We start from the raw sequence: 27,336 nt of genomic DNA, 5'->3' as shown, positions 1-27,336 counted from the left end.
ATATGCAGCAGAGTGGTCCCAGGCACTGGCGATAGGAGCCTGAGTGTACCTAAGAAGCGGTTCCAAACGCCGATGGTAGAGTTTGGTGGTGGCAGCATTGTTACGCCCATGGCGCAGTGGGTGGAGTCAGTGACAGGCAGTCACTGACGGTAAGTGGGAATCCCTTATATCCCAAGGTCAAGTGGGGATCAAAACCCAAATCTGTGATTGGTAGCCCGGGCTGGAAGCCATCTGGTCACACCAACCAATCAGCTCCTAATTTTCATTTTTCAAGCACTTTATCTGACTCTACTTTACCTCTTTCCAAACTTTGATACACCTCCCCCTTAGTCCCTTAACCATCCATGTGAAAGATGCCACCTTATGGCTCTGCCTTGGTAAAGTCATGAGTAGATTTAGGAGTAACATTAATAATGTCCCTCTGAGCACTAAGTGGCTCCTACCATGGAGTCAGGCCTGGTGGCAGGGACACTAGAAGCCCATCAGAGGAGTTTCTACTTTTATTCCAGTTGCAGCTTATAAAGTGAAACATATCTAAACACTGACAGTGTATCTGTGCACAAATCATGGCACCATGTGTTTTCCTTGTATCTGTAACAGGGGGATTAGCGAATCGGCTTAATCATTAGTTAATCTGGCATTTAAATCCATTTTAGCTAACGTTAAATTCAAGGTTACATGTTACCTCTTATATTAATAGTGCTGCTGCAGTCTGCCTTTGTATGTGTCAATAATAAATATATGTCATTAATAAATGTGTCATTAATAAATACATCCACATCTTAAACTGACTTCAACACTTTCTGATTTACGAGACAGGCGCATTAATCCTAAGGGTTCTCTTTTCACGTTTTACATTGTGTCTACCTTGTCCTTTTGTCAGGTGTTACACAAACTGTTTAGTACCCTGTACACTTTGCTCCCCTCATTTTAGCAGCTGTGATAATCTGTCAGATGCTTCATTATGAATTTATTTTGTCATAAAGCAGCTAGGGTGGGACAGTCCCACAGGTGTACTGGGGAAATCCCCAGTGGACCCCATTGTCTGAGACCCCCTTTCCCTAGGGGGCAGGATCATGGAGGAACTTGGGTGCTTGGTTTGTTTCTATAGGAAAAGGACCAAAAAAGTGCGTTGTCCTGACACACCGTGATCCCTACTTTATAAAGGAGCCCTGTTCTTTACATGTCCTCTCTCATGGTTAGTCAAGTCCCTCTGTGGCAGCTGGCCACACCCCCTGTGGTGGTTGACCACATCCTTAATCTTGGGTTCCTACCACTGCAATCCTTGGTGGACCTTTTTTGCCCCAGTCCAACATCAAAAGCAGCACATTAGTGTTGCACCAGCAATAGGTGCAACATGTATTAATTTTACTGGAAGTATTTTGCTTCACAAATGCAGTTTAGAGAATAGCAATTGTTTATTCATAAAAAAAAAAAACACAAAACAATATTAATTGGCAACAATACAGAATGTTCATGAAACTTTCCTGTATCTAAAGATATCGAGCATAGAAAAGTTCTGTAAAACATTACTAAGTAGGTTTGCTGTCAAGTTCCGCATCAGCCGGCTGGAATTGTTTCCTGTACTACTTTTGCACAATCACAACAGCACATTGACGTTAGCGGCCACCGAATGATTTTGTTGATAAGACCAGAAAATTGTGCTGAACCCTTTTTGATTGCTGTTTATTTGTAAGGCATTTGTATCAAACAAAGTTATTTATACAGTGCATGTATCCAAGTGCAGCCTGATAATGAATGCATGACACACAGTACATTGCTTTGCACAATGTTCATTCTCTTAAATGATATGAAAAAATTGTCGTTTTGGTCTCAATTCATTCTTAAACTATTTCCTCTTGATGCCTCGTTTGATGGTGCTGAGTAGTCTGGATTCTCTCTTGTCTATGTGGACACCTGTTAACTGTTCAATTAGTTCCTTTTGATCTGGGAGAAGTGATCTTCGGTTGTGCGAAAATGTTTCTGGAAAATAAGAGTTTACAGCATGAAGCATTTATCATCTGTTCTCTTCATATGTCATCGATATATCTGTAGCTGTTTAGAAGCCTAAGCAGATATAATACTGCCAGCCTAAATATATCCATTACTGAATCAGCCATTCATTCCAATTATATTATTTTCTTCCATTGTTGAGAGTAATTGGGTATGATATAAATAAATGCAGCATATATACACTGTATATGTATATATAATATTGTCATTATAGGGATATTTTAATAATACATGTGGGTTGCTGTAGTGAAAAGAGTGAAGAATATTATCATTATAGGGATATTTTAATAATACATGTGGTTGTTGTAATGAAAAGAGTGAAGAAATTGTCTATAGCAACCAATCCACTTTGAGATACTGTAGCATCTTTTAAGTACATTCTACGAAATTATAGCAGATAGAATCTGATTGTATGCTATTGGCAACTTTGCCATTGGTCCACTTCTCCACTCTTTTTTTCACTGCTTGATACATCAAGTCCATAGTCTTAGTGGATATCTGGTGTAGGCAATCTGGGATAAGCTACACACATATCAAGAGACCCTAGATAGAGCTTCCTTACTAAAACAAAACCTTTTATCTCAGCCCCAAGCACTCCAGGGAAGACAGTACTTTAAAAGAGGGAATCCCCCTCATCCCAAAATTTGCTGATACTGTAATTCAGAATCAAAAATTGTTTTGATCCTGCCCCTTAGGTCTAAAAATGTTGTGCTAAATGTGCACATTCTGAATTACTGAGGTACATCTGCATTACATGGTCCCAAATGTCAGTGTGTCATTATTCCAGAACACCAAATTTCAGTGTATCATTGTTCTGGGACCCCAAATCTCAGTGTGTCATTATTCCGGAACATCAAATCTCAGTGTATCATTGTTCTGGGAACCCAAGTCTCAGTGTTTCAGTGTGTCATTGTTCTAGGACTCCAAGTGTCAGTGTATTATTGTTCTGGGACCCCAAGTGTCTGTGTGTCATTGTTCTAGGTCTCCAAGCATCAGTGTATTATTGTACCGGAACCTCAAGTGTCAGTGTGTCATTGTTTAGGAACCCCAAACATCAGTGTATTATTCTTCCTGGACACCAAATCTCAGTGTTTCAATGTGTCATTGTTCTAGGACTCCAAGCGTCAGTGTATTATTGTTCCGGAACCCCAAGCGTCAGTGTATTATTGTTCCGGAACCCCAAGTGTCAGTGTGTCATTGTTTAGGAAGCATCAGTGTATCATTCTTCTGGGACATCAAGTGTTAGTGTATAATTGTTCCAGGATGACAAGTGTCTGTTTCTCATTGTTCTGGGACCCCAGGTGTCAGTGTGTTATTGTTCTGGGACCCCAGGTGTCAGTGTGTTATTGTTCTGGGACCCCAGGTGTCAGTGTGTCATTGTTCTGGGACCCCAAGTATCAGTGTGTCATTGTTCCACAAGTGTCAGTGTGTCATTGTTCCGGAACCCCAAGTGTCAGTGTGTCATTGTTTCGGAACCCCAAGTGTCAGTGTGTCATTGTTCCACAAGTGTCAGTGTGTCATTGTTCCAGAACCTCAAGTGTCAGTGTGTCATTGATCCACAAGTGTCAGTGTGTCATTGTTCCAGAACCTCAAGTGTCAGTTTGTCATTGTTCCACAAGTGTCAGTGTATAATTGTTCCAGGACGACAAGTGTCTGTTTGTCATTGTTCTGGGACCCCAGGTGTCAGTGTGTTATTGTTCTGGGACCCCAAGTATCAGTGTGTCATTGTTCCGGAACCCCAAGTGTCAGTGTGTCATTGTTTCGGAACCCCAAGTGTCAGTGTGTCATTGTTCTGGGACCAGAAGTATCAGTGTGTCATTCTTCCAGAACCCCAAGTGTCAGTGTGTCATTCTTCCAGAACCCCAAGTGTCAGTGTGTCATTGTTCCAGAACCCCAAGTGTCAGTGTGCCATTGTTCCACAAGTGTCAGTGTGTCATTGTTCCAGAACCCCAAGTGTCAGTGTGCCATTGTTCCACAAGTGTCAGTGTGTCATTGTTCCAGGACGACAAGTGTCTGTTTGTCATTGTTCTGGGACCCCAGGTGTCAGTGTGTTATTGTTCTGGGACCCCAAGTATCAGTGTGTCATTGTTCCACAACCATCAGTGTGTCATTGTTCCGGAACCCCAAGTGTCAGTGTGTCATTGTTCTGGGACCAGAAGTATCAGTGTGTCATTGTTCTGGGACCAGAAGTATCAGTGTGTCATTCTTCCAGAACCCCAAGTGTCAGTGTGTCATTCTTCCAGAACCCCAAGTGTCAGTGTGTCATTGTTCCAGAACCCCAAGTGTCAGTGTGCCATTGTTCCACAAGTGTCAGTGTGTCATTGTTCCAGAACCCCAAGTGTCAGTGTGCCATTGTTCCACAAGTGTCAGTGTGTCATTGTTCCAGGACGACAAGTGTCTGTTTGTCATTGTTCTGGGACCCCAGGTGTCAGTGTGTTATTGTTCTGGGACCCCAAGTATCAGTGTGTCATTGTTCCACAAGCATCAGTGTGTCATTGTTCCGGAACCCCAAGTGTCAGTGTGTCATTGTTCTGGGACCAGAAGTATCAGTGTGTCATTGTTCTGGGACCAGAAGTATCAGTGTGTCATTCTTCCAGAACCCCAAGTGTCAGTGTGTCATTCTTCCAGAACCCCAAGTGTCAGTGTGTCATTGTTCCAGAACCCCAAGTGTCAGTGTGCCATTGTTCCACAAGTGTCAGTGTGTCATTGTTCCAGAACCCCAAGTGTCAGTGTGCCATTGTTCCACAAGTGTCAGTGTGTCATTGTTCCAGGACGACAAGTGTCTGTTTGTCATTGTTCTGGGACCCCAGGTGTCAGTGTGTTATTGTTCTGGGACCCCAAGTATCAGTGTGTCATTGTTCCACAAGCATCAGTGTGTCATTGTTCCGGAACCCCAAGTGTCAGTGTGTCATTGTTCTGGGACCAGAAGTATCAGTGTGTCATTGTTCTGGGACCAGAAGTATCAGTGTGTCATTCTTCCAGAACCCCAAGTGTCAGTGTGTCATTCTTCCAGAACCCCAAGTGTCAGTGTGTCATTGTTCCAGAACCCCAAGTGTCAGTGTGCCATTGTTCCACAAGTGTCAGTGTGTCATTTTTCCGGAACCCCAAGAATCAGTGTGTCATTGTTCCACAAATATAAAATATATTTATAGATATATATACAGTTTGATCGTGTGTCATTGTTCTGGAACCCTAAGTGTCAGTGTGTTATTGTTAATGAACCCCAAGCATCAGTATATCATTGTTCTGGGACCCCAAGTGTCACTAATACCATCTATATGTCTGTGATGATTTTGTGTTATAGGGCCTGGTTCTGAGCAGGATGCAGCCAAGTCCATGTCTACTTCTTTTGCCGCAGTCATGTCCATGGCTAATGCCACTAAAAAGCCCTTCCCTGGTGTACAGTCGTGCCCCTGGATGTGCAAGGGCTGAGACGCCCACTTTCTGCTGGAACCACGCCTGGTGCACCTTTAGTCACACCATCGGACGCACCATGGCAGGTGCAGTGTTGCGGCCTGAATATTGCCTACTGTGTGAAAGATTCTGCATCTACATACGCAAACACCCGCGACACGCCCATAGGACGCAACATCTCAGTGCTTCTAATTAGCCACCACCCAGGAGTGCCCCATGCATTTCCAATACACTTCTACTACCGTGAGTTCAAATCTGTATGTACAAAATAAATGCACAGGGGGACGCAGACAGACGCACAGATGAAAAACATTGCTCCACTGCGTCTGACAGCGCTGCTGCCTCCGACTCGGAATAAGACACATAGCTCTGAATCCTGAATTTAAACATTCACTGAAGACAATACTAATGTGTCTTACACTAAACGCTGTATGAAATCAGCTCCTACTGACCCTTCCATCAGCAGTATATTTAATTGCGTGTTTTAGAATATACGAATTTAATGTCCACTTAGGCCCAGAAGTTACTCTTTTAGGGGCATATGTATCAAAGCTTGATGTGAGATAAAATTTTAAGATATATATCACCAACCAATCAGCTTCTAACTTACATTTTCCAGGCTGTGTTTAAGAAATGATAGTTTGGAGCTGATTGGTTGGTGATCTATATTTCACAGTTTTATTTCACATCAAGCTTTGATACATAGGCCCCTTAGTATCGACTTGTTTTGTAGCTTGACGAGTGCAACAATGTCCAGAGATGGCCGCAATTGTTACAACACCTGATGTTTTCTTGTAAAGGGGAAAATGCTGACAACTGGTGCTAAGAGAAGACGTTCTTCACTGAAACCAATCAGATCCTGTATTTTCTTTCTAGTGCAATTCACAAAATGAAAGCAAATACTTCATTGGGCTCTATGAGCTACACTTCATTTTCCCTTTACACCAGTCTTCATAGGTCACAGAATTTGCCTTACATGAATTCCTGATGACGCTTGGCTCGTTGGGTGTTCATCACTGGAGAATGAGAAATAACTAAGCTACTTCCTGGCAAGTCTGTTTTGTTGTGTGGCTCTTTTTAGTTATTCACATACATTTTTGGTTTGTTTTTGCTAGAGCAGTTTTTATTGGTGACTAGCCATTGGGTCCTGCATGTAGTCATGCCAGTTTTAGTTACGCGTGTGTCCTGACAATGAGAGGAACACTTAAGTGAAATTAGTTCAAAAAGTTGTGGGTGTGATGAGCTGGTAAAAGGCTCCACAGGATCTACCTGAGGACCTAAGAAGCTAAAGATCATCTAGCGCAAACCTGAAAATCTCCAGAAGGACGGAAACCTAAATAGTGAAGAAGGGGTGACAGCCACCTGGGACCTGGACCATGCCGGTAAATGTCTCTTAATGACTACACTTTATTTGACACAAATTAAGCTCAATAAAATAGCACATCAGACACCTCTGTGTTATCCATACATACTATTTAAAGGTCTGAAATCTCATGTATTTTGTTAAATCAAAAGTTTATTTTATGCTGCTAATTCACAGTATCTATGGAAGGTAGATTATGCTTGTATGTTAGATACATGCGTCTTGTAATCTTTTATGGCCACATCTGACGGGACTTACTTGATGTGATCTCTGAAATCAAATATTTCTTTTTCCCTTCCTTGAGTTGCCTTCTCCCCAGGCCGTGTGTCCTGGAGAGCACACAGTCCACATAGATGTCCCAGAAAAGTTGTGCTAGGTCCCAAAAGAGGACGCCATGCTTAAAGTTGTCAGACGACTTCAGGTATATCATGAAATCCCAGAATCCAGAGACAGAATCTGCAATCCGCGGCTTCTTCATCTCCAGGAGGATGGCGGTGGATGTCTCCCAGCACTGGGGATCTGCCCGGCCCAGGGCAAGTGGGTCAATTTGACCTTGGCAAGAGATGGTGCTGATGCCAAATATCCCCAGGAATAGCAGGGAGCATGTTAGCTGCATAATACAGAAGGTGTGTCCTGTGCGTCCAGCGCTCATGTCACTTCAAGAGCCCTATAAATACAAAGGTACATGCAATATTGGATTATTGACATATGAGAAGGAGAACCATTCATGTTAGGGTGTGTGATCAATGGATTACTTGCTATAAATAATGACGGGTTTAGCCAAGTGTTGCTTTGATAAGGTCATATGCAAATGAGAGGAATTGCCCCCTCTCATGTGTACCCTAACCTACATAATACATGCCCAATAACACTAAGGTCTCTGTAGCCAGTGTGCCACAGGAAGTAGGTGCTGGCTTGTGGGGTCCTCAGAGACAGGCTCATGAGCATAACTACCATAAGTGCAGAGGGAGCAGTTGCTATGGGGCCCAGAGCTGAGGGGGCCCCATCTTTCTTGTCAAAGTTACATGTGTTATATACATTTGTCACCATTGGGTGGTACATAGGGGCCCTTACTCACTTTTGCTATGGGGCCTTCAAATATCTAGTTAGGCCCCTAGACAGGCCCACACAAGGTCTCAGCATCTGTCTGCCAGTTTCTATCTCATGCTGATACTGTGTGGCGGCTACATAATTCTCCTGACATAAACTGCACGATCAATTCTTATTTTCGTTAACAAAATAATGAGACTTCTCTGACCTGTGTATCTCTCGTTCTATTGCATCCCTGGTGCTGACAGGATGGTGAGAATCGCTGGGAGCCCGGTCACTCATCCGGCCCGGCATGCCACTGGTTCTGCCACATTGTGGGGTCTATGTACTAAGCCTTGGAGAGTGATACAGTGGCTGGAGATAAAGTACCAACCAATCAGCTCCTGTCACTTTACAAGTTGCGTTTGAAAAATGACAGTTAGGAGTTGATTAGTTGGTACTTTATCTCTCCATTTTTTTATTACTCCAAGGATTAGTACACAGACCACTGTGACTTGCAGCTGAATATGTAGATTCCCATTCTTACGGTCAATGCTGTTGTTTCTACTGCTGTGTACATACAGGGTTTATTCTGCCACCAAGTATTCTGAAAGTTCCAGGACTCGGATTGTAAGACAGGAATAAAATATACAAACCTACAGTATAGTTTATCCCTTTCATCAGGGATTCTGAATTATATTGCAGTTTACAAAACGTCTTCTTTTTCAGCATATATGGAGTAACCAAACTTTCCATTAAAGTATTTTATTATTAATTGAATAGAGTACTTGAACTGAACAGAAGGCGGAAGAATGGATAAATAAAATATCTATCCCTGGTTCTGAGAAAAGCTTTGTTTATGACGGAGAAGCAATTTGTACACTGAATTCAGATATATTTCTATTAATAATGCATTCTATATCCAGCTATATTAGATTAAACATAGGCAAGTGACATTCCCATTATTTTTCCCATTACTTTCCTTAGCTCTCAGAAGCAATTTGTAGGAAAATATTACACCAGCTTCCAATTTGTGCGGACGGAGATGAGAGAAGTGACCAGTACACACCTCGGAGACGGCCTCTTATAATAGATACATCTTACACTGAGCGTCACATGTGGTTTTATAATCACCGTTTAGGTTAAATACATCTTGTGTTACCACGGAATCGGTATGATTTACAGCTGGACCCAAGCTCGGCGGTTGGAATCCCGACAGCAGAATCCTGATCGTCAAAGGTAAGTATATACTAACCTAATTCTACCCCCTAACCCTCCCTTAGGGGTGCCTAACCCTAACCTTCCCCCCAGTGCCTAACCCTAATCCCCCTTCTAAGTGCCTAAACCTAACTCCCCCTTCCCCGCTGCCTAAACCTTAATCCTCCGGGGGGGTGCCTAACCCTAAGTCACCCCTGGGTGTGCCTAACGCTAAACCCCCCTTCCCCTAGCTTAAACCTAACCTCCCGGGGGGGTGCCTAACCCTAAGCCCCCCCCCGACCCTAAACTTAACCCCCCCTTTGATCAGGATGCCATGTGTCGGGCTCCTGGCGTATGTCTAATGACAGGCATCGGCATATCAACGCCTGTCTTTAGACCCTTGCTGGGATATGACAGGAAGCCGGCTGTCGGGATTAGGTCTTCCGGCTTCCCGACTGCATACCGTTAGCACCAGGTGGTGATATTACAAAATCTTAGTGTAACTGTTGATATAAAAACTGTTCAAAATGAATGAATGGATTGGATGCACAGTACGAGTTACTGTAGGTGTCACAGGACCGTAACTAGGGTAGTGCGACATGTGCCAGCGCAGAGGGCACCGCAGGGCAGGGGGCGATACTCAGTCCTCTAAATTTTCAATTTATAATCATTCTCACTTGTAGTTTCCTCTTATTTTATCCCCAGAATCTCCTGGCCGCCCCTATCTCCTCCCTGACCGACTCCCCCTCCATCTGGCCACCTCCCCAAACACCTTCAGTCACATCCTCTTTTATATAACACACACATTCCAAAATACTGTCATACCCGAGACTCAAACCTATCACCTCTCAGCTGCCAGTCAGGTGTTACCATCACATAGTTTATTCCCTGATGGTTTAAATGAACAAACTGAATTGAACAGCATTCTCTGATATAGATATTTATTAGCTAATCTTCTGCCTAACCACTTATATTAACCTCCCTCATGTAAGGCTACTCATTATTGAACAGCATTCTCTGATATAGATGCCTATTGGTTAATCTTCTGCCCACTCTACTTATATTACTATCTCTTATGTAAGGTTACTCATTATCTACGTAGTTATTATGTGTTGTTTGTAGATTGCATTAGAAGAGGGAGCGAAGGATGGGAGACGTTCCTTCCCTACACTCCGTGTAATAATGATATGTACTGTATAATGTGACCAGGCGAGGCACAATATATGTGCTTACATTTTTATTGTATATTTCTCCATATCATCTCTCTATATAATAACAATATGTGCTGTATAATATGGCTAGATAAGGCACAATATGCGTGTTTATTTTTATAAAGGTTTAAACTTCCCTGTTTTATCTCTCGCTGATTAGTGGAAATATCAGGGAAATTAATATGAGCCTTTAAGTGTGATCAGTGGATGAATTCTGTCCAGGGAGAACGCAACATACGGTCTCCAACTAACACTCTCTCAGGTGATACAATTTGGTTTACTAATTATCACAAGCTGTTTCTGATGATTGCATTTACTGATACTATTTAAACCCTCAAGAGTAGAGGAAAAAACATTCACCTTGAAAAAGACGTCAGGAGGACATGTAGGTGCATTTCCCCAGCTTTACCACGTCCTGTGAGAACCAAATGCAAGCGGTTACATTCCACATTCACCCTCGTTATAGGGTCTCTGAACGGCTTCACTAACAGCCTACAATGGCCTTACAATCCACCTGCGGACTAAAGCTGGCCACACGTCTAAAGATTATCTGTCCAACCAGCCAACTAGATGATTAGTTGGAATGAGAATCTGGTAAGGTATGAAAGCAAATGACAATCAGCAATTTGCTCCCAAACGCCGGAAAATGGACAAAAACTGTTGTTTGAACAAATTGTTTAGATCAAACATTTAACAAACTTGTCTGACGTCATTTTCATACGTTACCAGATCTTCATTCCAACCAATCAACTAGTTGGCTGGTTGGATGTTAGTTGGTCTAGTGTGTGGCCAGCTTAAGCTTCTTGAGATTCTCCGGATCTTTCCAGCTACATGGAACCCCCAGAGCGGCTTCTTACATCACCACCAGTGAGCTCCCCACAGGTCTGGTCGAGCACCGGAGCCAGCCATCCGTGGACGCGGTCTGCCATCACCGTTACTACCGAACTCTCATTCAGCTTATTACGGGACATTTCTACCTGATTTGCAGGTAAATCCTACACCGCTGTAAAATGACCACACAATACGTGTCCAACTGAAATACTGCCAACTAATTACATGTACTTCCACTAACTTATTTCTAGCTCGGAACTGCCTCCAATTAAGGAATATTTGATTACCGCTCATTTGCTATAGTGGTTCAGAGTCCAGGACATCTTAATGACTGTTTCTTTATTATATGTTGCATTGTCTGTAACTTGTTACGGCTCTGTATAACACAGCTGCTATTTCTACTCTGTTTTTTATTGTTTTTTTATTAAATAATTTATTTTTATTTCGTAACTGTTTTGATTGACCTTTTCTTTAGCCTTTAGCTTCTGCGGTTGCTATTGCTGCTCTAGGTGTTACCATTACACCTTGCGTACCTTTGCCACTGTGGCCAGCTGCCGGCGCAGGGTACATATACGGATATCCCCTGATATTTGCTGCATACAGTATACACTACAAGCATCACTCTTTCTATATCTCCAGCCGGCTCCAGGCTTGTGCATGGCTGTTCTGATGGACAAATCCTGCTGCAGCTTCACCAGCGTTCTCCTACATCTAGAGCTTGTTAGTTATACGGCATAATCACTGTATCATCACTGCGGCCGTTGGATTCACACTGTATTAGGCAGTGACACCTGGGTAACAGTGGTACAATGGGATCGGTACCCCTTCATTAACATACGGCCCCTTTGTTTACCGGTGCCCGGCTCGGCTCTTGGCAGGCATGGTCACCACTAAACACTGTGAGTTCATGTCAGGTGATTAAGTCGTGGCATCGCGTGCCACTAGGAGATAAAAATTGAACCACAATTAAAAAAATCAATAATCTAGCAGAGCAGACCGGAAACAATGAGCTATAAAACAAACCAATCTCCACTGTGAGATAAATCTGAAATCATGGGACTAAAGCTGGGTACACGCTATACCATCTATTATACGATATATATTGTTGTAATGCAGATCGGAACTATATATAGTATACTGTGTACGCCCATTTCTGTCATGCATTGAATCGTCCCATCTGCTGCGCTGCACATCAAATGGGACGACTCCAGGGACGACGCGGTGTTGTTACATGCAGGATGTAACGATGCATTGCGCAGTTGTACGCTGTATCGTGTAGTGTGTATGGCGACATGAGGTATTGTTACATTGCATTGCCGCATTGCTGGGTGGCACTGTCGTATAGTATGTGTACACAGCTTTAAGGTTATACTTGTGACACCTGTTGGCGTTTACTTGGATCTTTGCCTCATCTGTTTTTTTTTCCTGGCAGTTCATCTGAGATTGTATATAGTGTACGCACGTACAATCTCCATTTATCGCAGATACATTGGTCTCATTTCATGACTGGATCTTTAAGCGATGAGATAAATTTGGTCACAATATTGTGTACGACCTGAAGACCAACTTACAGACAGATCTTCCAATAGTTGTGGATGTAAATCTCTATTCCTTCCTATCTTTAGTACAGATAACTAGTGAGGATTGGAAGGAGCAATGGTATTGTATATTGTGTACATACAATATCGGATGTGTCCACACAAGGAAAAATTGTCAGTTGTGCAGTGTGTACCCAGCTACAAGGTGCCACTAATCATAGACAGTAATGTCCCAGCAGTTTATTATATACGTGTTTCCCCAAATAGCAAGGCACTCCTTCATTTCTTCTAACCTCTGTAGGTGAACCGATAAATCCAACAAACTGAGGGGTCTATTTACTAAGCCTTGGTGGATTAAAGTGAACAGATATAAAGTACCAGACAATCAGCTCCTAACTGTCATTTCACTGGCTGTGTTTGAAAAATGACAGTTGGGAGCTGATTGGCTGGTAGTTTATCTCTGTCCACTTTATCTCCAACCAAGGCTTAGTAAATACACCCCTAAGGACCGGATGCAGGGACGCTCATAGAGCCAATGTTCAACGAGCTGATTGATTGTTTTTCCTACTGTGTGTGTGCAAAAAAGGGCCGTAACTAGGGTAGTGGGTAGTGCAATTATTGCCATGGTACAGGGCACCGCAGGGCAGGGGGCGCTGTTTGGACCAGCCAATTTTCCTGTTTGTCATTTTCACTTGTAGCTTCCTCTACTTTTATCCCCAGCATCTCCTGGCCTCTCCTATCACTTCCCTGGCCCTTCCCCATGAGGCCATGGCCCTCTCTCAGGTGCACTATATTATGTCCCTATTTATCCCCAGCATCTACTGGCCTCCCCTATCTCTTCCCTGGCCCTTCCCCATGAGGCCATGGCCCTCTCTCAGGTGCACTATATTATGTCCCTATTTATCCCCAGCATCTACTGGCCTCCCCTATCTCTTCCCTGGCCCTTCCCCATGAGGCCATGGCCCTCTCTCAGGTGCACTATATTATGTCCCTATTTATCCCCAGCATCTCCTGGTCTCCCCTATCTCTTCCCTGGCCCTTCCCCATAAGGCCATGGCCCTCTCTCATGTGCTCTACATTATGTCCCTATTTATCCCCAGCATCTCCTGGCCTCCCCTATCTCTTCCCTGGCCCTTCCCCATGAGGCCATGGCCCTCTCTCAGGTGCACTATATTATGTCCCTATTTATCCCCAGCATCTCCTGGCCTCCCCTATCTCTTCCCTGGCCCTTCCCCATGAGGCCATGGCCCTCTCTCAGGTGCACTATATTATGTCCCTATTTATCCCCAGCATCTCCTGGCCTCCCCTTTCTCTTCCCTGACCCTTCCCCATGAGGCCATGGCCCTCTCTCAGGTGCACTATATTATGTCCCTATTTATCCCCAGCATCTCCTGGCCTCCCCTATCTCTTCCCTGGCCCTTCCCTATGAGGCCAAGGCCCTCTCTCAGGTGCACTATATTATGTCCCTATTTATCCCCAGCATCTCCTGGCCTCTCCTATCTCTTCCCTGGCCCTTCCCCATGAGGCCATGGCCCTCTCTCAGGTGCACTATATTATGTCCCTATTTATCCCCAGGATCTCCTGGCCTCCCCTATCTCTTCCCTGGCCCTTCCCCTTCTTCAGGTGCACTATCATATGTCCCGATTTAAAAAATGGGGGGGGGTGGAGGGGGTGTCACTGCTCTCTCTGGCACAGGGCACCAAAAAGTCTAGTTACAGCTCTGGAGCAAAACACCCTAAATACTGGTACGGCGCATGCGTTACACAGAGAACACACAAAGGCACAGGTGCGATTCAGACACATGGGGGAAATTTACTAAGAATCGTGTATTGGCGAGATTGCATTTACGTGTGTGTTTTGTCAGTTTTTCTGACTCGCAAATTTACTAAAGGCAACCTCAGAGGCAGGAATCTGTGAATCTGCAAAGCCATGCAAATGTTCTAGCTGAACCATAACAACATATTCCATTTGTATGACCAAATCAAACTGGACCTAGATCCTGATATGGACGCAATGGTGATGCAGCACACAGTTCAAATGATTGTTTGCAATCGCGCATGCGTATAAGCTGCACTGCGAGCCCGCATCGATGACTCTGCAGTTATGGATGCACAGAGGAATCCATCGGAGGGGTTGTCGGAAAAAACACAGACGCATCTGTCCATTAGAACGCCGCTTCATGGGTGTGCATAAATTAGCCGCTGCAATTGCATAATGAGAGCTCTCTCTGTACGAGGGGACTGTACAGGTTTGTAAATGTTGAGCGACTGCCCGATGTGCATCAATAGTACCGATGTTTACGCAGAGGAGCGACATTGGACGGATATGAGAAGGCAGCAGTGGGTGTCCCTATGCTGGGCTGTGCTTACGCTGTATGGATATGAGGAGGCAGCAGTGGGCATCCCTATGCTGGGCTGTGCTTACACTGTACAGATATGAGAAGGTAGCAGGGGGTGTCCCTATGCTGGGCTGTGCTTACACTGTACAGATATGAGAAGGCAGGAGTGGACGTCCCTATGCAGGGCTGTGCTTACACTGTACGGATATGAGAAGGCAGCAGTGGGCATCCCTATGCTGGGCTGTACTTACACTGTACGTATATGAGGAGGCAGCAGTGGGCGTCTCTATGCTGGGCTGTGCTTACGCTGTATGGATATGAGGAGGCAGCAGTGGGCGTCTCTATGCTGGGCTGTGCTTACGCTGTATGGATATGAGGAGGCAGCAGTGGGCATCCCTATGCTGGGCTGTGCTTACACTGTACAGATATGAGAAGGTAGCAGGGGGTGTCCCTATGCTGGGCTGTGCTTACACTGTACGGATATGAGAAGGCAGCAGTGGACGTCCCTATGCAGGGCTGTGCTTACACTGTACAGATATGAGAAGGCAGCAGTGGGCGTCCCTATGATGGGCTGTGCTTACACTGTACGGATATGAGAAGGCAGCAGTGGGTGTCCCTATGCTGGGCTGTGCTTACACTGTACGGATATGAGGAGGCAGCAGTGGGCGTCCCTATGATGGGCTGTGCTTACACTGTACGGATATGAGAAGGCAGCTGTGGGTGTCCCTATGCTGGGCTGTGCTTACACTGTACGGATATGAGGAGGCAGCAGTGGGTGTCCCTATGCTGGGCTGTGCTTACACTGTACAGATATGAGGAGGTAGCAGGGGTGTCCCTATGCTGGGCTGTGCTTACACTGTACAGATATGAGAAGGCAGCAGTGGGCATCCCTATGCTGGGCTGTGCTTACACTGTACGGATATGAGGAGGCAGCAGTGGGCATCCCTATGTTGGGCTGTGCTTACACTGTACGGATATGAGAAGGCAGCAGTGGGCGTCCCTATGCTGGGCTGTGGTTACGCTGTACAGATATGAGAAGGCAGCAGTGGGTGTCCCTATGCTGGGCTGTGCTTACGCTGTACGGATATGATGAGGCAGCAGTGGGTGACCCTATGCTGGGCTGTACGGATATGAGAAGGCAGCAGTGGGCGTCCCTAAGCTGGGCTGTGCTTACACTGTATGGATATGAGGATGCAGCACTGGGTGTCCCTATGTTGGTAGCATACTAGCAACTGTGATATGTAGGTGATTGGATTTGCCTCTGCTGCTGAATCAGCCCCTGTCACCGCTAGAGTCCTCGGGATATCCCAGTCAACATTCTCACGGTACCTAACTCAGGTAATGGCGGCATTTCAGCAACTAATTGATACCTTCATCTGCTTCCCTAGCCAGGAGTCACAGTGCCATGCAGTCAGGGAAGCTTTTTATAGCATTCCTGGCATCCCTAATGTCCTGGGTGCTATTGACTGCATTCAGCTGAGACCACCTTGGGCCAGGGAACATCTATCTCAATAGGCACCATGCTCATTCATCAAAAGTGCAGTTGGTGGGATTTCATGACCCTCTGCACAAGGGCCAAGTTATCCTCCAGAAGGAATTTCACTTTGTGTCCTGTCTTGGTCTTGTCCCTCTGCTGGGACCTCATCGCTGCTGCCTGTAGTGCTCCTCCCCCTCACTCTCTCCTGCCTCTCCTCTGCCTGGGACCTCATCGCTGCTGCCTGTACAGCTCCTCCCCCTCACTCTCTCCCTGCCTCTCCTCTGCCTGGGACCTCATCGCTGCTGCCTGTAGTGCTCCTCCCCCTCACTCTCTCCCTGCCTCTCCTCTGCCTGGGACCTCATCGCTGCTGCCTGTACAGCTCCTCCCCCTCACTCTCTCCCTGCCTCTCCTCTGCCTGGGACCTCATCGCTGCTGCCTGTAGTGCTTCTCCCCCTCACTCTCTCGCTGTCTCTCCTCTGCCTGGGACCTCATCGCTGCTGCCTGTACTGCTCCTCCCCCTCACTCTCTCCCTGCCTCTCCTCTGCCTGGGACCTCATCGCTGCTGCCTGTACTGCTCCTCCCCCTCACTCTCTCCTGCCTCTCCTCTGCCTGGGACCTCATCGCTGCTGCCTGTACTGCTCCTCCCCCTCACTCTCTCCCTGCCTCTCCACTGCCTGGGACCTCATCGCTGCTGCCTGTACTGCTCCTCCCCCTCACTCTCTCCTGCCTCTCCTTTGCCTGGGACCTCATCGCTGCTGCCTGTACTGCTCCTCCCCCTCACTCTCTCCTGCCTCTCCTCTGCCTGGGACCTCATCGCTGCTGCCTGTACTGCTCCTGCCCCTCACTCTCTCCTGCCTCTCCTCTGCCTGGGACCTCATCGGTGCTGCCTGTACTGCTCCTCCCCCTCACTCTCTCCTGCCTCTCCTTTGCCTGGGACCTCATCGCTGCTGCCTGTACTGCTCCTCCCCCTCACTCTCTCCCTGCCTCTCCTCTGCCTGGGACCTCATCGCTGCTGCCTGTACTGCTACTCACCATCACTCTCTCCTGCCTCTCCTCTGCCTGGGACCTCATCGCTGCTGCCTGTACTGCTCCCCCCCCACTCTCTCCCTGCCTCTCCTCTGCCTGGGACCTCATCGCTGCTGCCTGTACTGCTCCTCCCCCTCACTCTCTCCTGCCTCTCCTCTGCCTGGGACCTCATCACTGCTGCCTGTAGTGCTTCTCCCCCTCACTCTCTCGCTGTCTCTCCTCTGCCTGGGACCTCATCGCTGCTGCCTGTACTGCTCCTCCCCCTCACTCTCTCCTGCCTCTCCTTTGCCTGGGACCTCATCGCTGCTGCCTGTACTGCTCCTCCCCCTCACTCTCTCCCTGCCTCTCCTGTGCCTGGGACCTCATCGCTGCTGCCTGTACTGCTACTCACCATCACTCTCTCCTGCCTCTCCTCTGCCTGGGACCTCATTGCTGCTGCCTGTACTGCTCCCCCCCACTCTCTCCCTGCCTCTCCTCTGCCTGGGACCTCATCGCTGCTGCCTGTAGTGCTCCTCCCCCTCACTCTCTCCTGCCTCTCCTCTGCCTGGGACCTCATCACTGCTGCCTGTAGTGCTTCTCCCCCTCACTCTCTCGCTGTCTCTCCTCTGCCTGGGACCTCATCGCTGCTGCCTGTACTGCTCCTCCCCCTCACTCTCTCCCTGCCTCTCCTCTGCCTGGGACCTCATCGCTGCTGCCTGTACTGCTCCTCCCCCTCACTCTCTCCCTGCCTCTCCTGTGCCTGGGACCTCATCGCTGCTGCCTGTACTGCTACTCACCATCACTCTCTCCTGCCTCTCCTCTGCCTGGGACCTCATCGCTGCTGCCTGTACTGCTCCCCCCCCACTCTCTCCTTGCCTCTTCTCTGCCTGGGACCTCATCGCTGCTGCCTGTAGTGCTCCTCCCCCTCACTCTCTCCTGCCTCTCCTCTGCCTGGGACCTCATCACTGCTGCCTGTAGTGCTTCTCCCCCTCTCTCTCTCGCTGTCTCTCCTCTGCCTGGGACCTCATCGCTGCTGCCTGTACTGCTCCTCCCCCTCACTCTCTCCCTGCCTCTCCTTTGCCTGGGACCTCATCGCTGCTGCCTGTACTGCTCCTCCCCCTCACTCTCTCCCTGCCTCTCCTCTGCCTGGGACCTCATCGCTGCTGCCTGTACTGCTCCTCCCCCTCACTCTCTCCCTGCCTCTCCTCTGCCTGGGACCTCATCGCTGCTGCCTGTACTGCTACTCACCATCACTCTCTCCTGCCTCTCCTCTGCCTGGGACCTCATCGCTGCTGCCTGTACTGCTCCCCCCCCACTCTCTCACTGCCTCTCCTCTGCCTGGGACCTCATCGCTGCTGCCTGTAGTGCTCCTCCCCCTCACTCTCTCCTGCCTCTCCTCTGCCTGGGACCTCATCACTGCTGCCTGTAGTGCTTCTCCCCCTCACTCTCTCGCTGTCTCTCCTCTGCCTGGGACCTCATCGCTGCTGCCTGTACTGCTCCGCCCCCTCACTCTCTCCTGCCTCTCCTCTGCCTGGGACCTCATCGCTGCTGCCTGTACTGCTCCTCCCCCACTCTCTCCTCTGCCTGGGACCTCATCGCTGCTGCCTGTAGTGCTCCTCCCCCTCACTCTCTCCTGCCTCTCCTCTGCCTGGGACCTCATCGCTGCTGTCTGTACTGCTCCTCCCCCTCACTCTCCCCTGCCTCTCCTTTGCCTGGGACCTCATCGCTGCTGCCTGTACTGCTCCTCCCCCTCACTCTCTCCTGCCTCTCCTCTGCCTGGGACCTCATCGCTGCTGCCTTTACTGCTCCTCCCCCTCACTCTCTCCTGCCTCTCCTCTGCCTGGGACCTCAACGCTGCTGCCTGTACTGCTCCTCCGCCTCACTCTCTCCCTGCCTCTCCTCTGCCTGGGACCTCATCGCTGCTGCCTGTACTGCTCCTCCCCCTGCCTCTCCTGCCTGTACTGCTCCTCCGCCTCACTCTCTCCCTGCCTCTCCTCTGCCTGGGACCTCATCGCTACTGTCTGTAATGCCATACACTACCATACTGCTCCGCTCCATTCCCTGCTCCACCAATGCCATACACTACCATACTGCTCCTTCCATTCCCTGCACCACTAATGCCATACACTACCATACTGCTCCCTCCATTCCCTGCACCACCAATGCCATACACTACCATACTGCTCCCTCCATTCCCTGCTCCACCAATGCCATACACTACCATATTGCTCCCTCCATTCCCTGCACCACCAATGCCATACACTACCATACTGCTACCTCCATTTCCAGCACCAACAATGCCATACACTACCATACTGCTCCCCTCCATTCCCTGCTCCACCAATGCCATACAATACCATACTACTCCCTCCATTCCCTTCACCACCAATGCCATACACTACCATATTGCTCCCTCCATTCCCTGCACCACCAATGCCATACACTACCATACTGCTCCCCTCCATTCCCTGCTCCACCAATGCCATACACTACCATACTACTCCCTCCATTCCCTGCACCACCAATGCCATACACTACCATACGGCTCCCCTCCATTCCCTGCACCACCAATGCCATACACTACCATACTGCTCACTCCATTCCCCGCACCACCAATGTAATACACTACCATACGTCTCCCCTCCATTCCCTGCACCACCAATGCCATACACTACCATACTCTCCGTCCAATCCCTGCACCACCAATGCCATACACTACCATACTGCTCCCTCCATTCCCTGCACTACCAATGCCATACACTACCAAACTGCTCCCTCCATTCCCTGCACCACCAATGCCATACACTACCATACTGCTCCCTCCATTCCCTTCACCACCAATGCCATACACTACCATACTGCTCCCTCCATTCCCTGCACCACCAATGCAATACACTACCATACTGCTCCCTCCATTCCCTGCACCACCAATGCCATACACTACCATACTGCTCCCTCCATTCCCTGCACCACCAATGCCATACACTACCATACTGCTCCCTCCATTTCCTGCACCACCAATGCCATACACTACCATACTGCTCACTCCATTCCCCACACCACCAAAGCAATACACTACCATACTGCTCCGTCCAATCCCTGCACCACCAATGCCATACACTACCATACTGCTCCCTCCATTCCCTGCACTACCAATGCCATACACTACCAAACTGCTCCCTCCATTCCCAGCACCACCAATGCCATACACTACCATACTGTTCCCTCCATTCCCTTCACCACCAATGCCATACACTACCATACTGCTCCCTCCATTCCCTGCACCACCAATGCCATACACTACCATACTGCTCCCTCCATTCCCTGCACCACCAATGCCATACACTACCATACTGCTCCCTCCATTCCCTGCACCACCAATGCCATACAGTACTATACTGCTCCCTCCATTCCCTGCACCACCAATGCCATACACTACCATACTGCTCCCTCCATTCCCTGCACCACCAATGCCATACATTACTATACTGCTCCCTCCATTCCCTGCACCACCAATGCCATACACTACCATACTGCTTCCTCCATTCCCTGCAAAACCAATGCCATACACTATCATACGGCTCCCTCCATTTCCAGCACCACCAATGCCATACACTACCATACTGCTCCCTCCATTTCCTGCACCACTAATGCCATGCACTACCATACTGCTCCCTCCATTCCCTGCACCACCAATGCCATACATTACCATACGGCTCCTTCCATTCCTTGTACCACCAATGCCATACACTACCATACTGCTCCCTCCATTCCCTGCACCACCAATGCAATACACTACTATACTGCTCCCTCCATTCCCTGCACCACCAATGCCATACACTACCATACTGCTCCCTCCATTCCCTGCTCCACCAATGCCATACACTGACATACTGATTCCTCCATTCCCTGCACCACCAATGCTATACACTACCATACTGATCCCTCCATTCCCTGCACCTCCAATGCCATACTCTACCACACGGCTCCCCTCCATTCCCTGCACCACCAATGCCATACACTACCATACTGCTCACCTCCATTCCCTGCACCACCAATGCCATACACTACCATACTGCTCCCTCCATTCCCTGCACCACCAATGCCATACACTGCCATACTGCTCCCTCCATTCCCTGCTCCACCAATGCCATACACTACAATACTGCTCCCCTCCATTCCCTGCACCACCAATGCCATACACTACCATACTGCTCCCTCCATTCCCCGCACCACCAATGCCATACACTACCATACTGCTCCCTCCATTCCCCGCACCACCAATGCCATACACTGCCATACTGCTTCCTCCATTCCCTGCACCACCAATGCCATACACTACCATACGGCTCCCTCCATTTCCTGCACCACCAATGCCATACACTACCATACTGATCCCTCCATTCCCTGCACCACCAATGCCATACACTACCATACAGCTACCTCCATTCCCTGCACCACCAATGCCATACACTACCATACTGCCCCCTTCATTCCCTGCACCACCAATGCCATACACTACCATACTGCTCCCTCCATTCCCTGCACCACCAATGCCATACACTACCATACTGATCCCTCCATTCCCTGCACCACCAATGCCATACATTACCATACGGCTCCTTCCATTCCTTGTACCACCAATGCCATACACTACCATACTGCTCCCTCCATTCCCTGCACCACCAATGCCATACACTACCATACTGCTCCCTCCATTCCCTGCACCACCAATGCCATACACTACCATACTGCTCTCTCCATTCCCTGCACCACCAATGCCATACACTACCATACTGATCCCTCCATTCCCTGCACCACCAATGCCATACACTACCATACAGCTACCTCCATTCCCTGCACCACCAATGCCATACACTACCATACTGCCCCCTTCATTCCCTGCACCACCAATGCCATACACTACCATACTGCTCCCTCCATTCCCTGCACCACCAATGCCATACACTACCATACGGCTCCCCTCCATTCCCCGCACCACCAATGCCATACACTGCCATACTGCTCCCTCCATTCCCCGCACCACCAATGCCATACACTGCCATACTGCTCCCTCCATTCCCCGCACCACCAATGCCATACACTACCATACTGCTCCCCTCCATTCCCTGCACCACCAATGCCATACACTACCATACTGCTACCTCCATTCCCTGCACCACCAATGCCATACTCTACCATACTGCTACCTCCATTCCCTGCACCACCAATGCCATACACTACCATACTGCTCCCTCCATTCCCTGCACCACCAATGCCATACACTACCATACTGCTCCCTCCATTCCCTGCGCCACCAATGCCATACACTACCATACTGCTCCCTCCATTCCCTGCGCCACCAATGCCATACACTACCATACTGCTCCCTCCATTCCCTGCACCACCAATGCCATACACTACCATACGGCTCCCCTCCATTCCCCGCACCACCAATGCCATACACTGCCATACTGCTCCCTCCATTCCCCGCACCACCAATGCCATACACTGCCACACGGCTCCCCTCCATTCCCTGCACCACCAATGCCATACACTACCATACTGCTACCTCCATTCCCTGCACCACCAATGCTATACACTACCATACTGCTACCTCCATTCCCGCACCACCAATGCCATACTCTACCACACGGCTCCCCTCCATTCCCTGCACCACCAATGCCATACACTACCATACTGATCCCTCCATTCCCTGCACCACCAATGCCATACACTACCATACTGATCCCTCCATTCCCTGCACCACCAATGCCATACACTACCATACTGCCCCCTTCATTCCCTGCACCACCAATGCCATACACTACCATACTGCTCCCTCCATTCCCTGCACCACCAATGCCATACACTACCATACTGCTCCCTCTATTCCCTGCACCACCAATGCCATACACTACCATACTGCTCCCTCTATTCCCTGCACCACCAATGCCATACACTACCATACTGCTCCCCTCCATTCCCCGCACCACCAATGCCATACACTACCATACGGCTCCCCTCCATTCCCCGCACCACCAGTGCCATACACTGCCACACGGCTCCCCTCCATTCCCTGCACCACCAATGCCATACACTACCATACTGCTCCCCTCCATTCCCTGCACCACCAATGCCATACACTACCATACTGCTACCTCCATTCCCTGCACCACCAATGCTATACACTACCATACTGCTACCTCCATTCCCTGCACCACCAATGCCATACTCTACCACACGGCTCCCCTCCATTCCCTGCACCACCAATGCCATACACTCCCATACTGCTTCCTCCATTCCCTGCACCACAATGCCATACACTACAATACTGCTCCCTCCATTCCCTGCACCACCAATGCAATACACTACCATACTGCTCCCTCCATTCCCTGCACCACCAATGCCATACACTACCATACTGCTCCCTCCATTCCCTGCACCACCAATGCCATACACTACCATACTGCTCCCTCCATTCCCTGCACCACCAATGCCATACACTACCATACTGCTCCCTCCATTCCCTGCACCACCACTGCCATACACTACCATACTGCTCCCTCCATTCCCTGCACCACCAATGCCATACACTACCATACTGCTCCCTCCATTCCCTGCACCACCAATGCCATACACTACTATACTGCTCCCTCCATTCCCTGCACCACCAATGCCATACACTACTATACTGCTCCCTCCATTCCCTGCACCACCAATGCCATACACTACTATACTGCTCCCTCCATTCCCCGCACCACCAATGCCATACACTACCATACGGCTCCCCTCCATTCCCCGCACCACCAATGCCATACACTGCCACACGGCTCCCCTCCATTCCCTGCACCACCAATGCCATACACTACCATACTGCTCCCCTCCTTTCCCTGCACCACCAATGCCATACACTACCATACTGCTACCTCCATTCCCTGCACCACCAATGCTATACACTACCATACTGCTACCTCCATTCCCTGCACCACCAATGCAATACACTACCATACTGCTCCCTCCATTCCCTGCACCACCAGTGCAATACACTACCATACTGCTCCCTCCATTCCCTGCACCACCAATGCCATACACTACCATACTGCTCCCTCCATTCCCTGCACCACCAATGCCATACACTACTATACTGCTCCCTCCATTCCCTGCACCACCAATGCCATACACTGCCATACTGCTCCCTCCATTCCCCGCACCACCAATGCCATACACTGCCATACTGCCCCCTTCATTCCCTTCACCACCAATGCCATACTCTACCATACTGCTCCCTCCATTCCCTGCTCCACCAATGCCATACACTGCCATACTGCTACCTCCATTCCCCACACCACCAATGCCATACACTGCCATACTGCTCCCTACTTTCCCTGCACCACCAATGCCATACACTGCCATACTGCTCCCTCCATTCCCTGCACCACCAATGCCATACAGTACCATACTGCTCCCTCCATTCCCTGCACCACCAATGCCATACACTGCCATACTGCTCCCTTCATTCCCTGCACCAATGCCATACACTGCCATACTGCTCCCCTCCATTCCCTGCACCACCAATGCCATACACTACCATACTGCTCCCTCCATTCCCTCCACCACCAATGCCATACACTACCATACTGCTCCCTCCATTCCCTGCACCACCAATGCCATACACTACCATAGGGCTCACTATCAGTACATTACTTTTGCACTTTTCAGTAATCTCACTTCCAGACCTCATGGAGATGAAATAACATTGGTTATTATATACTAACCAGATCTGCAAACACGGTCTCTGATATTCTTTGTGATCCTGTACTGTATGTCCTTATTAGCGAGAAAACATTGGTATCTCTAGTTATTTGTGCACTGGATAATGCTGACATAATTTATTGAAATAATGAACAGACTTGCAGCCAGCCACATATAAGCATGGACCTACTGGTATAATACAGAATAAATAATATTAATAATATGACTTGTTTTATGTGATTATAAGCGCTCTACTATATATTATTTACTATACTTTGCACTTTGTTAGAATACCATGCACTTTTTATGCTTAGGATTTGTTCTATGAATTATGAAATGTGCTATTCAAAAATAATATTTTGATAATAAAAATCCCCTCTTCCTATTGTTATCAAATGTATTTTCTCGAATTTGCGGGAAAACATACTGGAATAGATTATCTAGCACATAAAGTCTAATTTACCTGCAATTGATAAATTTCTAATTACTGGGAGCTATAGACATACAGTATAGTACTATCACCCATAGACAACAATGCAGCCATACATGTGTTATCCAGCAATCAGCGCAAACCATATACTGGGGATCATACGCACACTCCATGGCTGCCTGCCCATGACAAAGCCAGGAGTACAAACTACTATTGTCACTGGTTCCACTCACCCCTAAGATATGGGAAGAGAACCACTCACATAAAACTGGGAAATATTCAAATGTTATATAAAAAAGACAATAAACCTAATGTAAAATTATATTTATATCCATACAGAAGATGGGTATGAGAGAGAGAGAGAGAGAGAAGGAAATAAGATATAAATTAAATCCGCTGCTATTATAAACTATTAGACATAAGATATTAGATATCAGTTACAGCGTAATCTCTACCTATTCATCTTGTCACCAAGGACAAGATAGCGATAATGAAACACTTGTAGATGGATTTTCCCCATGTAGTTTAGCTAAACTGCAGCGATATTAAGAACCTGCGAATGATTAACTCGGTTACAGAGTACAGGAAATAATCTTTATGTAATAATTTGTTTCGTTCTGTCCCACAAATGATACTTTCCGGAATTCCTTCAAGTTTTATTAAATCTGTCCCTGGAAATTCCAAAAACGAAAAACTTATCCGCAAGTGTATAATTCAGTCCCAGATCTCCTGCTGCTGGTACAGGTGTAACATGCAGGTGAGACACTATAAAGCCTACAATACATAATAATACAGAAAGGTACAGTACGCATTTGTATATGTACAGTATATATGCACAGCCGGATAGCTCATTGTGATGCTGTGTTACACTGTAACAGGGAATAATGTACCCGGTGGGTGAGCGCTCTCTGTGTCCCTGTCCAGGGTGCTGAATCTCTCCCGGCTCAATGTATTCTATATTGTACAGCTTACAGTACAGTCCTTGCTACCCAAATACCCCTCCATTCCACGCACCACCAACTTACCACTCTATTCCCTGCACCACCAACTGCCGCCTCCATTCCCTACACCACTACATGTCTTTTCCATTCCCTCCACCACCAACTGCCCCCTCTATGTCCTGCACCACCAAATGCCCCCTCCATTCCCTACACCACCAACTGCCCCCCTCCATTCCCTGCACCACCAACTGCCCCCTCTATTCCCTGCACCACCAACTGCCCCCTACATTCCCTGCACCACGAACTGCCCCCTCCATTCCCTACACCACCAACTGCCCCCTCCTTTCCCTGCACCACCAACTGCCCCCTCCATTCCCTTCACCACCAACTGCCCCCTTTATTCCCTGCACCACCAACTGCCCCCTCCATTCCCTGCACCACCAACTGCCCCCTCCATTCCCTACACGACCAACGCCCCCCTCCATTCCCTGCACCACCAACTGCCCCCTACATTCCCTACACCACCAACTGCCCCCTCCATTCCCTGCACCACCAACTGTCCCTACATTCCCTGTACCATTAACTATCCCTCCACTCCTTACACCACCAACTGTCCTCTCTGGTCTTTCTCTCGTCCTCTTAATAACTATGAGTCCTCTCCCCATGTATCATTGTGTCCCCGCGGTGTGCTCTTACCTCGTGCAGTGTGTCAGGTGAGAGGAGGAATCCTGTAACCCCAGTGAGGTGACACTTCTCAGGCTACACTGGATCTCTGACTGCTCCAGGACTCACGG

The 27,336-nt window shown here is 48.3% G+C and overlaps 1 protein-coding gene across 1 annotated transcript; it reads right to left on the bottom strand.

Annotated features, from left to right (window-relative positions):
- Positions 1-1,669: 1,669 nt before the first annotated feature.
- Positions 1,670-27,336, bottom strand: FAM237A (family with sequence similarity 237 member A). Its single transcript, XM_088457206.1, has 3 exons — positions 27,239-27,336; positions 7,049-7,457; positions 1,670-1,983 (listed from the first exon to the last, which is right to left on the bottom strand). The coding sequence occupies exons 2-3, from the start codon at positions 7,440-7,442 to the stop codon at positions 1,850-1,852; spliced, it is 528 nt and encodes a 175-aa protein (XP_088313332.1). The 5' UTR covers positions 7,443-7,457; positions 27,239-27,336; the 3' UTR covers positions 1,670-1,849.

Source organism: Taudactylus pleione, unplaced genomic scaffold (genome assembly GCF_031769625.1).
Source record: "Taudactylus pleione unplaced genomic scaffold, aTauple2 ptg000746l, whole genome shotgun sequence".
In the NCBI taxonomy this organism is placed as follows: domain Eukaryota; kingdom Metazoa; phylum Chordata; class Amphibia; order Anura; family Myobatrachidae; genus Taudactylus; species Taudactylus pleione.
This window is presented reverse-complemented; position numbering and strand designations above follow the sequence as displayed.